The sequence below is a fragment of the Penicillium psychrofluorescens genome, assembly GCF_964197705.1.
Source record: "Penicillium psychrofluorescens genome assembly, chromosome: 2".
NCBI lineage: Eukaryota > Fungi > Ascomycota > Eurotiomycetes > Eurotiales > Aspergillaceae > Penicillium > Penicillium psychrofluorescens.
The window spans coordinates 68,912-82,243 of NC_133440.1; the positions used below are offsets into that span (position 1 = coordinate 68,912).

At 53.9% G+C, this 13,332-nt stretch overlaps 4 protein-coding genes across 4 annotated transcripts; 2 read left to right on the top strand and 2 right to left on the bottom strand.

Moving 5' to 3' along the window:
• Positions 1-2,403: 2,403 nt before the first annotated feature.
• PFLUO_LOCUS2235 (uncharacterized protein) lies at positions 2,404-3,574 on the bottom strand (the record flags this gene model as incomplete). Its single annotated transcript, XM_073779354.1, has 4 exons — positions 2,404-2,452; positions 2,510-2,561; positions 2,613-3,391; positions 3,456-3,574. 4 exons carry the CDS (start codon positions 3,572-3,574, stop codon positions 2,404-2,406), a joined length of 999 nt encoding a protein of 332 aa, XP_073636317.1.
• Positions 3,575-5,441: 1,867 nt separating this feature from the next.
• On the top strand, positions 5,442-7,296 carry PFLUO_LOCUS2236 (high affinity glucose transporter; the record flags this gene model as incomplete). The annotated part of the gene is made up of 4 exons (XM_073779355.1): positions 5,442-5,783; positions 5,840-6,006; positions 6,053-6,438; positions 6,488-7,296. 4 exons carry the CDS (start codon positions 5,442-5,444, stop codon positions 7,294-7,296), a joined length of 1,704 nt encoding a protein of 567 aa, XP_073636318.1.
• A 521-nt stretch (positions 7,297-7,817) lies between these two features.
• PFLUO_LOCUS2237 (uncharacterized protein) lies at positions 7,818-11,652 on the top strand (the record flags this gene model as incomplete). Its single annotated transcript, XM_073779357.1, has 3 exons — positions 7,818-7,869; positions 7,932-9,752; positions 9,815-11,652. The coding sequence occupies 3 exons, from the start codon at positions 7,818-7,820 to the stop codon at positions 11,650-11,652; spliced, it is 3,711 nt and encodes a 1,236-aa protein (XP_073636319.1).
• A 325-nt stretch (positions 11,653-11,977) lies between these two features.
• PFLUO_LOCUS2238 (uncharacterized protein) lies at positions 11,978-13,154 on the bottom strand (the record flags this gene model as incomplete). The annotated part of the gene is made up of 5 exons (XM_073779358.1): positions 11,978-12,550; positions 12,598-12,797; positions 12,857-12,911; positions 12,970-13,063; positions 13,114-13,154. The coding sequence occupies 5 exons, from the start codon at positions 13,152-13,154 to the stop codon at positions 11,978-11,980; spliced, it is 963 nt and encodes a 320-aa protein (XP_073636320.1).
• Positions 13,155-13,332: the final 178 nt, after the last annotated feature.

The window sequence follows — 13,332 nt, forward strand, 5'->3', positions numbered from 1 at the left end:
GCTTGGATTTGCTAGACCGTCCTTCGCTAGTGGCCGCTTAATCTATTTTGACTATGCGACCGACAGAGAACAATGACGCAATCATAGCGAAGACGTTGTCCTATACTCAAAAAAGTCCTCTATCAGTTGGACTCATTTCTACTGGCCACGTAATTATAGGATAAATTGGTGTATAGACAACCTATAGAATGAGACCAACCTAACAGCGTGCCAGCTTCAGTGTCCTATTTCAATCTTGTGGCTGAAAAAATAGATTGGTTGACATCACAGATCGACACCCTCTGGCGGGTATACTGGCTGTCACTATTATAGGACTGCGATCGTCGCTTTGACGTCACGTCGGTCCTGAGGATTCGAAAAGGATTCTCTATATAAACTTCTACTTGCACCTTTCGCGGGGAAGATCTTGATTGTTAGTGACCTTTTGACAAAATAACAGCAACGCCTTACTTGGGCCTGCACTTTAACCCCAAATTTTCTTCCCACCAAGGCCTTCACTCTTAAGAATGGCTATCTTTCATCGCGACTCAACTCCCAGTTCGTCGTCCGCTACTCAAAGTATCGATGATCCAAATCAATCTCGTAACAGCGCTGGGAGGCTCTTTGGGCATCGCTCCACCCAGTCATCTGTGTCATCAGGGTCTCGCTCTTCTACGGGCAACACACACCGGCATAGTATTATCCGTCGCCATCCCGAGGACCCATCCATCCAAGCAGCTCGTGAACAAGTCTCCAGAGCGGAAGCTGCCGAGCGCGAGGCAGATAAGGCTCTTACGGAATCTCGGCGTGCTGTCAAGCAGGCCAGAGATCATGTTAAGCATCTAGAGAAAGAGGCAGCTGAAGAGTGAGTCAATTTATCGAGGATTTTAACAAATTCAACATGGTTCCCTATCGTGACTTGTGATCTAACTCTTCTGTCTGCAGAGCTCGGCTGGCGAAAATTAAACAAGACCAGGCCAAGTCGATTTCCAAACGCGCAAAACCACTGGGCCGTAAGCTCTGACTACAATTCTTAATTTCTGCAAACTTTTTACTAAAGCACTCACATAGGACATATTTAACCCAGCTGTATTCAATATTCCAAACATGATATCCGCATGACGTTTTTTCTTTTTTCTTTTTGGTATGGAACAGCGCCAGATGATTGTACGGGGTCTCTTTTATGTATTTGATGTATATTAAATCTATCGTAGTACCAGATACAGCCTAATCTCCTTATAATCATGACTCAAATCTAAATGCTAGATCTCTAACATAACTTGACAAGTTTCCCCAATAAAAATACCTCCAGTGGGCCCAATTTGTACTTGATCGTGGCATCAATTGCCCCCTACATTGTTAGATAATAGTATTGATGGACCAAAAATATATGTCCCGAGATGCTCATCGTTAGGTTGTCAGAACGTGAGCGGATTGACAAGAGATTTGAATATATATATTTTAACAGTTTAACATTGGTGTTTCAGCCTAGGAGCTTTTTGTGACGGCAGTCGAGTTGGCCACAGTACGACATGTGTTATTGACTGGTAGCAATTATGTAGCCGGCATGTCATCCGGTGCAGCCACTCGTTACCACCGCCAGCATCATATCGGACCAGCAGCTGGTATATAATGGTCGCAATCCTCGCCAGCATTTCAAACAAAAAGGACAATAAAAATACACGGGGGTTTACGTATTGGTTGCTTCCGCATTCCGACATGGACTCGTTACGGTTCAGACGCCGCATGTTCGAACGGGAACACCGGGGCGAGCGTCTAACTGATGAGGAAATTGGGTTCATCACGAACAAAAGCACAGAATTGGCCGGGGTGCGACCAAGTAAGTTGTCTGGACCTAGAGGGGATTCGGAGGTTGTTCAGCCTGACCGCCGCAGGGGAGAGCGCACTCAACCAAGACCAATTGCAGTGGGCTACCAAAGCAGACCAGGTGCTCAGCAAACCAGTGGATAAAATCAACCGACAGGACGCCAGTGACGTGAGTTCAAAAGAGGTATGCCACCGCTTACTTTCAGGTTGGGACGAGGATACTACTAAATGACGCCTCAGAGTCGAGCGTTTGAAATGGTTCCAGCAACAGGCTCAGTGTCATCGCATGTGCAATCTGTCGCCGGAAGAAATGAATTTAGAGGGAGCTAGGCCGGAAGCACAACTTGGATGTAACAAGTGCGATATAGAATTTGTGATCTGGTGGAAGCCACTAAAAACTGCATTGCCCTCAGAAAATATGGGTGCCTTTCAGATATTCACCGTATCAAGTAGTCTTCTGGCCGCTAAAATCGGCGTTCGCCAGTACTTGATTACCTTGTATTTTCCACCTCGAAAATAACCTTTTGGCACCTCATGTGGTTGAAGTCATCGTATCTGCATTCAGTCAGTCTGGACCGGCTTCGCGGGACGGAACGCTCACGCTTGGACGGCTTGGGAGAGGGGACGGATGTCGTGAGACATGAAGCTATGTATGTTTAGGTCAGCATTCCCGATAACGTATTCAGGAGTGCAACCATCTTACTCCAATTGATCTTGTTTCTTCGCCAATAAATCCATTGCTTCGCCGAAGATACCTGTGTCCGCAACATTAGCCACGTAAGAATGATCGAGTCAAGTACGCCTACTCCGAACGGGACACCGGCCCATCTGAAGACGCAGGTTCTTCCCGTAGGCCTCATTTCCGGTCCAGGGAATCTCGCCATTGTGTACTCCGACACTCGAGATGAGACCCCACGGCCGAAGCATCTCGAATCCCATCCGCAATGCACTGCTGTGGCCGACGACCTCGATCACTACATCGGCGCCTCGCCCGTCGGTGAGGGCCTTAACTCGTTCTCGCAGGGCGGATTCATTTTCTTGGAAATTCCACGGTTCCGCCCCGAGGCTGCGCGCGAGCTCGAGACGCGACCGTACACTATCGATGGCAATCAAGTGTTTCGGCTGATACTCGAGGGCGCTGACCAAGGCGCAAATCCCTACGGGGCCACACCCAAAGAGTAACACCGTGCTGTTTTGGATGGCAGCGGCATCCAGGGTGCGAAAGGCATTCTTCGCCGCAAAGTAGCCAGTGGGAAAGATGTCGGCCATCAACACCAGTTTCTTCTCATCGATGGCTGCTGGCGCGTGAAATAGGGTCGAGTCTGCGAGAGGAACTCGCACATACTCGGCTTGACCTCCGTCCAGCACGGCTGAACCGTACAGCTGACTTCGGGTACACCGGGAGGAAGCCCCGCTCGCGCAATAGAAGCATTTCCCACAGCTGACGGTGAATGGTGACACGACTCGATTGCCCTTCTGGAATAACTGCACCTCTGACCCAGTTTCTACTACCTCTCCAGTGAACTCATGGCCCATGATGAAGCCCGTTCCGGACGGTTGATGACCACGGAAGACATGCAGCTCACTGAAACGCCCCCGAGTGTCAGTGGGTGAACCCCAGAGGTAACTACCCAAGGCATACTACTCACCTACCACACAGAGCCGTGTATCGCACTTTGAGAATGGCGTCGGTGGGATCTTGGATCTGGGGTCGGGGCCGTTCCTCCAGCGCGACCTGCAGGGTGCCCTTGAACACCACAGATTGCATGACGAGTGAATCTCCTGTATTGAAAATGAATTAAATGCCAACCCTTGAATGATAACGACCGACAGATTATGGAACAAGAAGGTGCAAGTAGTATTCTGGTTACCGTGAAACCCGTTGAGGGGTTTAGGTTGACCTGCGATGGCCACCCCCGCTGGACCTCGGTTGTGTTCGGATGTACATATTTGCGCCGGAGGTCAGGTCTGTTTGCAGGACGCGCAGCGTGACAAAAGCAGTTCTTGCCGTGAATTTTTCAGGCGTTGGCATCCGGACCTACGTCTTACCAATTACATATAAGCCCAAGTGACTAGTTGATGAAGATCCGATACACAATCGAATGCGAAGGTGCAATTCACAGGCATCGGAGAAATTAGATCGACAGGAGGACCACAGCTACCGTTGGCTTCGACACGGCAAATGTCGATGGTTCAGCAGGACCCAAAGCCTCATTTAGGTAACCAGGGGCAGAACGGCGCCGGTGTATTCTGGACCCTAGACCTTGCGGCCAAAGAGTCATGGCTTTGCTTGGATCAGCATTCATTATTCTTCCATATTTAATTATCTCCGCAGCGAATCCACGCTAAGCATGATTATGGTGGAGAAGGCCGAACATTATTCTTGTGATAGTCCCGATGTCGGCGTTAACTTTGGCCGTCTTTGGGTAATCAGCTCCGAGGGCATGCCAGTGCCACAGTCTCGACAGCGGCAACTGATGGTTCGCAGCGCGGACCCTCACGAAGTGACCAGACAGGTCAGAGCTCCCCCACATCGCGTTCCCCGGACTTGACTACATCACAGCATCATGGCAGGGCCGATTCGCCGGTCAGCCCAATGCGGTCGAATTACTTCCACGTGAGGTCAGCAAGGGTGAACAACGCCATGGCTACGTAGGTCCGGGGGTTTTGAGTGCAGTTGCACTTGCGTCCTTTGTCGGCCCCCTTCGCGACATCACCGCCAAAGATTTCTAAGCCCTATTGTTTCTGGAATATTACGATGGCCGCAGAGCAGCAACCAGGCACATGCAGAGCTTAAGCGGCGTGGTTCCTTCTTGGCTGACTTTTCGCCATAACAACCGATTCGAACGATGCCACGCACGCCGGGCGACGGATCACGTCGATCTCCATCTCCCTGGTCACACCATGGTTCTCCGCAACGCTGGGAATTGGAAGGGCTGGGGGCACTAAACTGGGGTAGCGTCCTTCGCAACCAGCCGTCGTGCGCCCGCTCCTCAGACTCGGCTAGTCGGCAAGGCGTTCATTGGTGGAACGGGAGCTCGAGCATCTGTATGCCATCTCCTTTGGAGTTAGGGCTCGGTTGGAAGCGCTAGGCGACGCCGCCAGCATACCAAGCTTTGCCATGGCGGACGGGACGTCATGGCCGAGCCGGCAAACTCGGAGCAAAGTTCAAATTGGCAAAGCACCAAAAACATCACAGCAACAATAGAATCTCTCTCAACTGGCATTGTGCGGGGTCTCGAAAGGAGGTGTGGACCAGCGCACCCTGATCCCCATGGGGGCTAAGTGGTGCGCGCGCGTCCTCTCGACAACGACATAACACTGGGTCCCATCATTCGGTCTTCATTGGCCACCATCGGAGGGCCCATGATTCACACGTCCATGAGAAATCCTTGCCAGGCCCCGCTAGTATCGTAATGTATCATCGAAAAATAATGATCAATAATTATGAACGCCGATGGTACATCGGAGCAAACTAACCCGCCTGCCTCTGGTGCGTGCGCCGGGGCTTGAATCATGGCGATGCCCGCGATGGGTTTAGCACCGGGGATGCGTGCGCGAGTACTTATAGCCCGGAACGGCCATCCACCTTTGGTGAAGCACCGCGCCATTCTTGCTCTCGAGTCCGACTGATCATGAAGCAAGTCGGCAACATTTACGTAATTGCGGCCGTCGCCGTCGTCGGCGGCGGCCTGTTCGGCTTCGACATCGCATCCATGTCAGCGCAGCTGACGGAAAACTCGTACAAGTGCTACTTCAACCAAGGCCCCGACGGCCCTCCGTTCAACGACAACCCGAACTGCACGGGCCCGACATCCACGGTGCAGGGTGGGATCACCGCCGCCATGGCGGCCGGCTCCTGGCTCGGAGCCCTGATCTCAGGCCCGCTGTCTGATCATTTGGGCCGGAAGACTTCGATCATGATCGGGTGTCTGATCTGGTATAGCATTCTGGTGCGCGATGGCGGCGCCAGCTCCGTTAGCTGACCTTTTCTTACAGGGTCGTCGGTACAACTTTGATATGCGCCTCGCAGAACATCGCCATGCTCATTGTGGGCCGTATCATCAACGGGCTGAGTGTGGGTATCGAATCCGCCCAGGTGCCCGTGTATATCAGTGAATTGTCTCCACCATCGAAGCGTGGTCGTTTTGTCGGCCTACAACAATGGGCCATCACCTGGGGCATTCTTATCATGTACTAGTAAGTCCGGTTCCCCCTTTCTCCGATCCCGCTGACGCCCTTGGAGCATCTCGTATGGCTGCGCGTACATTGGCGGCCAGAACTCGTATGACTATAAGCCGGCCGCCTGGCGGGTTCCTTGGGCGCTGCAGATGATCCCGGCCATCCTGCTCTTCTTTGCCATGTTCCTACTCCCCGAGTCCCCCCGTTGGCTGGCGCGCAAGGATCGGTGGGAGGAGTGCCAGCAGGTTTTGACGATGGTGCATGCCCGGGGTGAGCCCAACCATCCCTTTGTCGCCATCGAGTTGCAAGATATCCGGGACATGTGCGAAATGGAGCGGCAGTTCAAGCACGTCACCTATCTCGATCTCTTCAAGCCGCAGATGCTGAACCGCACGCTCATCGGTCTATTCACGCAGATCTGGTCCCAGCTGACCGGCATGAACGTCATGAGTCCGTGTTGCCCCTAGCACCTCGTCCGGATCCTCGCTGACTGCTCTAGTGTACTACATCGGATACGTGTTCGGCATGGCGGGCTATTCGGGTAACTCGGGCATCCTGTCGTCGTCGATCCAGTATGTTATCAACGTTGTGATGACCCTCCCGGCCCTGATCTGGCAGGACCGTTGGGGTCGCCGTCCCACGATGCTGATCGGCGCGTTCTTCATGTGCGTCTTCATGTTCGCCAACGCCGGCATCATGGGCTCCAATGGGGCTAACGTCCCCGGCGGGATTGATAATACCCCAGAAGAGTCGATGCGGCTCACGGGCTCGGCGGCCTCGGGTCTGATCGCCTGCACTTATCTTTTTGTGGCGTCGTACGCCCCGACCTGGGGGCCGGTGTCGTGGACTTACCCGCCCGAGCTGTATCCGCTACGGCTGCGTAGTCAGGGTGTGGCGCTGTCGACCTCGGGCAACTGGGCGTTCAACATGGCGCTGGGTCTCTTCACTCCGCCGGCGTTCACGAACATCATGTGGAAGACCTATCTGATTTTCGGCTGCTTCAACGCGGCCATGTCCATTCACGTGTACTTCCTCTTCCCCGAAACGGCGGGCAAGACCCTGGAGGAGACGGAGTTGATGTTCGAGGACCCGAACGGGATCCAGTACCTGGGCACGCCCGCTTGGAAGACCCACGTCAAGACCCGGGAGACGATCGCCATGGAGCACGGCGACCTGGAGGCGGCCAAGGTGCACAACCCGGTGGTCGTCGAGGAAATGACGGCGGCGCGAACCTCGACCAGCGAGCCGGCCGCCGAGCAGCCGGCCACGGAGAAGACGACGGAGGAGGGGCTTGCGGCTGGTGTCTAAGTGACTATGTAGTGCGTCTGTTGGATCCGCGTGGCCAGCGGGTGCATGATGCGAGGGGGAGGATCGACAGGGACACATGGGGGATGATAACCTTGATGGATGGATAGATGGATGTACTTAGTAAATGTCCATGTCTTTCATGGATGGCAATGGAACTGTTCCTGGGCCGAACTGTGGATGCCCACCCGTGCCCACGAATCAGGTGACTCCCTACGAATCAGCCTCTTCGTTCCTTCTTCCCGTCCATCTCTTTCTTGCTTTTCCCTGCTGCGTCATGCTGCCAAATGCCCGCTTCTTGGCGTCGATCTCGTTCCTTCGTTGTCGCTGTTTTTCGTGCTTCTCCCGGTCTTCCTTTTCTTCCCTTCCATCTTCCCATTCGTTCGCCTCACCTCCCCGCCTCTGAAATAAACAGAAGCATGACCCTCCCACTCGGAGCCCTTTTCGATGGTTGAATCGGCAATGCCCTGCGATCCGCTTTTCTCTGTCCCCCCGTGTGCGCCGTCGGGGCCCGTTCACCCAGTATGTCCGTCGAGGGCGACAAGTTACCGCGCAGGTCCTGGGCGCAATGGATCCGTAAGTCACGTTTCCTCTCTGCCCTAGGCTCGGCTGACCTTCTCCCTCCATCCCCTCGTCAGGTCTCACCTGGTCCCTCGTCGCATCTCCTGCCCGCCGCGACCGCCAGGGCTGGCGCCCGGTGGCATTGCGGCCGCCGTACCTCGCCGCACTAGCCTGCCTCACGCTCACCATGCTGTTGACCCTGGAAGGCCTTCGCCAGTACAGCGATCGGGAGGGGGGGTTGGCATTCTTTCTGGATACCGATGAAGTCTCCGCCTTGCAGTCGTTCGGCTACAACTACGTCCCGATCATTGTCGCTCTCGTGCTGTTCATGATCTGGACCGTCACCGACTTCGACGTGCTCCGACTCGAACCCTATTTTCAGTTGTCACAGCCGGATGGAGCGCCAGCCAGTGTGCTATTCATTAACTACAACTTCGGCCAGACCATCCTCACACCGATCAATGCGGCGCGGCGCCATCATTGGGTTGTGCTCTGGGTCTCCTTGATGACAGTCTTGATTCGCATGATTCTTCCCGCCTTGCAAAGTACGGTCTTCGAACTCCGGGAAGTGACAGTCGTCCAGCGGGAGACGATGCGCAGCTGGCCTCATCTGGTTGACCTGGCCACTCAGGCGACCTGGATGTCCACTCAAGCCAACAACACAGTCGACTCGGTGCTGTCTTCGAATGAGAATCTACGTCGATCTCGCTCCGCCAATTATGCGATTGCACCCGTGGAAATCCCCGCTACCGCAGAGTCGGAGACCACCCTGTGGTGTCTCGATCAGACCCTGTACTGGGCCCAGCTCAAATGCCGGGACGTCAAGGTAGATGATAAACTCTCGGTGACGATCCACAATCCCCAAGATGAATACCCTAGCGTTTCGTGGAACGCCACTGGCATCGCTCTGCAAGACCAGAATGGGGATTCTACCCGGTGCAAACTGGACTTCCACTATGATACTGTGTTCTTCCCCGAGACCGACTATCTGCAGGTGCGCTACTGGGAGCCTGTCGTTACCAATGTCACACGGGCCGAATATCCAAACCAGAGACACGCTTTCTCATCATCCGGATGTGATCCGTACGATCTTTATGGCATGATCATTGCCATCAATGCCTCGCACCCGGATTCCGCTGCTGCCCAATATGGTGCGACGGGTGTTGCCTTTGCCTGTGATATCACCTATCATGAAGCGGAGGCTCAGATTTCCATGCATTCCAATAGTTCCATCTCAGAAATACAGGTTGATCAGGCTACCGCTCGGACCCTAACGGCCTCCCAGTTCAACATCGAGCATTTCCAGGCTCTCTTATCCCAACGCTCGCCGTATACCAGCGACATGCTCTTCATCAGTGACAATACGACGACGGGAATACGCACCGTCACAGAACTCCCCGTCATCAGCGAGGAATTGGGAGACCTACAGCCGCTGTTGGTGCTGGACACCTCAACTGTCATGACCCAAGCCCAATTTAAGGCTAGGATTAAGCGTGATGTGAAACAAACATTTGTTCTCACCCTCGGCCGACTTTTTGATCCGGACCGCACCCCTACGATCGTGCCTGCACGTCACATTTCGGATCAAGTCGCCATCGCTGTCGTGCGTTTTGCAGCGTTGGGCTCTGAGCTCATTCTGGGGCTCGCAACCCTCACCGCGCTATATCTGCTCCTTCTGTACCGGTCGCGGGAAACCTTTCTTCAAAGTGATCCGGGGTCTATTGGTGCCATGTGTAGTATTGCGGCCGATATCTTCCACCCGAGCAGCATTCTGGCAGAACCGCAGTCAGAGTTCCATCAATTCTCCACGAGACAACTACGGCACATCTTCCGGAACGCTCGCTGCTATTGGCGACCTGGGCCATCTGGAAACCGTATGGAGATACTCGCAGAGGATGGTATGTAGCCACCCCACTGTCCCACGGGTTCCCCCAATACATCAACTGACCCGGCCGAGTAGGCTCCCCTGTTCAGCCCAATGGCGAGGATCTACAAACACGCGTCGACCCCATGCCGCACTTCCTTGTTATCCCTTTCTTTATTGTCGAATGTCTGGCCCTGGCGGCCGTCATCATTCTCATGGGACTAGTCATATCTTCTCTCCTTCGGGATGGCCGATTCCGTCATCTAACGCAGTCCGATTCAAGCACCTTCCAAGTCATCCTTTCCTTTCTCCCTTCGGTAGTAGCTTCCTCTGTGAGTTCTCTATGCACGTCCATCTACCGCAACCTGAGTGTCCTCGAACCATGGGTTCACCTTCAACGAGGCATGGCCTCGGCACGGGCGTCATTGTCACTTAATTATTCCTCTCAAAGCCCTTTTGCGGTCTTTTTCAAGGCTGTGCGCCACCGGCACGTGTTGCTTGGGCTGGTCTCCCTTTTATGTGTCGTCAACATGATCTTGACAGTCGTCGCCGGTGGGCTGTTCACACAGCAGCTTACGGCTTCCACTCTTCCCACTGGGGAATTGTCCTTGAACTACAGCCAGTCCATCTTTTGGCAGACAGATTTTGCCGCCGAGTTCACCGAATACGACCTCATTCAGACTAGCATCACGAGCGGCGTCCCTATGCTGCCTTGGACGAGCCCTAACCAGTCTTTTGTTCCTGTCACCGTGCACAAACCTAACCCCGATATCATCTACGGGGCGTCGACCCTTGGCATTGGGACAGCACTGCGGTGTCAACCTCTCTCCCCGGCTGAAGCTCTTGTCCGCAACAAAGCTGATGAGCATCAATATTGGCAGTACGCACTGTTTGAGGATCCTTCTGTGCAATGCAATGCAAGTATGCCCACCCTACGGAGCAAAGACGAAGGAATTGCACTGTCTATTCATTTCTTGTCTCCGAGCGATATGAATGATTCGGATCGGTGCCAGACCTCCACTGTGCTCGTGGTCGGTCGTTGGGACTACCGGGCCGATACTCCAATTACTGACCAGAACACCATCGCGCTGCACTGTGAACCTCAAATCCAGTTGCAAAACTTCACCATCGGTTTCGACCAGCGGGGCCAGATTGAAAGCAATAGACCCGTCGCAAACTCTTCCATCACATCGGGTACCATGTTTGACAATGCTACCGTGAGTTTGGGTCAGTTCAACAAAGTTTTCGCCGCTATCCCCCAGAGTTTCGTGGGCAACACCACTTCGCAACATGGAACTTACAATATCTCTTCCTATGACTGGGCGGGTTTCTTGGTTGCGCGTCTCTACGAGCGGGACGATCCGGGCTTAGGGTACTTGCACACGGAGCGTCTGATGGATCTAACTCAGACGGTGTACCAGTGGGTGTACAGTACCTACTTCTCGATTTGGCGTGATATTTACCTTGAGTTCCTCCCCGAACCACTACCAGTCGCCAATGCGACGGTGACTCACAGCACCTGGTGTATGGTACCCTCGGTTCCGTCTCTCGCCATCGCTCTCCTCATCATCGCACTCGACACTTTGGTGGTGCTAATCGTCTTTGGGACTCGTCGCGGGCGGTTCCGTGGACCTCGGTTGCCGCGTTCTATCGGGGCTGTGATACCCTGGGTCGCCCACAGTCGGATGCTCAATGATTTCCAGAAGACACAGACGTGGAGCAACAGTCAACGGCGCGCTCACCTCTCCACCCTTAATAAGCGATATGGGTTTCGTATGTTTATGGGTGCAGATTCCCGGTGGCGTTTCGCCGTGGACGAAGAACCACCAAGTCCCGAGTCGCCTGGTGACCCTCCCGGTGACCAGGTACCAGATAGCGCTAAAACCACATCCGTCCAGCTACAAGAACTTCCTCAACCCCAGAATCCGATCTAGCACGGACCTTTTCACATTCATGCGCTATGATTTTATGTCGCTCCTGATGCGGTATGTTTATATTGGGTGCCGCCATTACGGGGTAATTATCAGTGAATTTGGAGTATATAGATGACGGACAGACGAGCCGGTCCTGGTCTGGTTCGTTCCATTTGGATCTTGGATTAAGGCGTTTCTGTTGTGCATATATTTCTGGTGGACGGACTCGGATGGTCCCCAGTCCTTGTGGTTTTCTACAGTAGCATTGCACCTGTTTATAAAACAAATATATATATATTCATTCTGACAGCCACGCCTCGTTGGCCGACCAATCAACTATGACCATTTACAATGCGGCTTTCAATCGGCCGTCGATTGCTCGCAAGATGACATAGAGGGCCTCTAGAAACGGTGCCGAGATCCCTAATTCTCGCGATTTTCGCACCGGAAAGCCCAAGATCACATCAATCTCCATCGGTCGCCCGTTTTTGCAATCCGTTTGCATGCTGCTACCAATACCCGGCATGGCGTTGATCTTCCCCATTAGCTGGTCTATGAGGTCCTCGGTCAGTGGCACCCCACAGCCGCGACCAATGTTGATAACTTCGCGCATCACCTGCCGGGTGAAGGGCGTGGCATCCTCAGAGGAGTGCAGCCAGGTTTGTGTGTCCACCATGGTCAAGGTGGTGAGCGAGTTCCATGCAGCGTTCCACACTACCTTTTCCCACCGCTGCCGCTGCATATCCTCCAAGACCTGGAACCGCGTCTGGCCGTGCTGAAGGAGGCCAGCAAATCTCTCCAGCCGCTGACGCTCCACTTTCTCATCGACCTGTGAATTTGGGAAGAGACCGATCTGCATGTCCTCGGATTTGGTATGTTTGACAATTCCGGGACGCGTCTGCGTGGCTCCTACCCATGTCTGCGAAAATCAGCCGGAGCGCTCAATAGAATGAATGGCGAGCATACCACGCAGGTCAGGATAGAGCACTGAGGGAACCTCTTTCGAAATGGCTCCTCATTGCCGACGCCGTTTTGGATAATGACAATTGCAGACCTGGTATCATCGACCACCGGTTGTAACTGTGCCGCCACGCCGTCCTGATCAATGGCCTTGTGGGCGCATACAATGTAGTCCATCTTCGGTGCTTCAGCGGGTGATTTGACCACTGTGAGCCAAGTTCGGTCAGTACGATGGTTGGACGGAGCAAGGCGGCAATCTACCAACCTCGGTGTGGGTGAAATGTGTGCTGGCCGTGGTTCTCGCTATCGATGGTAATGCCCTGACCCGACAAGTCAACCCGTTTTGTCTCTCCTGCCAGCTGGGAGAGAATGGCTTACATTGGCGGACACGGCATCATAGTTCGACCGTGCTACTACCGTCAACCGCACATGGTCAGAACGGCTGAGGATGAAGGCGTAAAAGGAGCCAATCCTGCAATGATCAGACACAAATACTCTTGCAAAGCAGAGAGGAACACCTACGCCCCTAGGCCGTAGAGCAGCACATCGATCTGGTCGGACATGATTATCGCATGGACGAAGCCGGGTGATGCAGAACAGTACGTGGTGGTCGAATTGTTTAAGACTCACCTCAACCCCACCTCTAGTTACCTGGCACCGGCCATCTTCCGAAGTGTGGGAGCGTGGGGGTGGAGGCGCCGGAGTTGACCAGACTGACCGCCACGGAACGTGGTGGTAGAA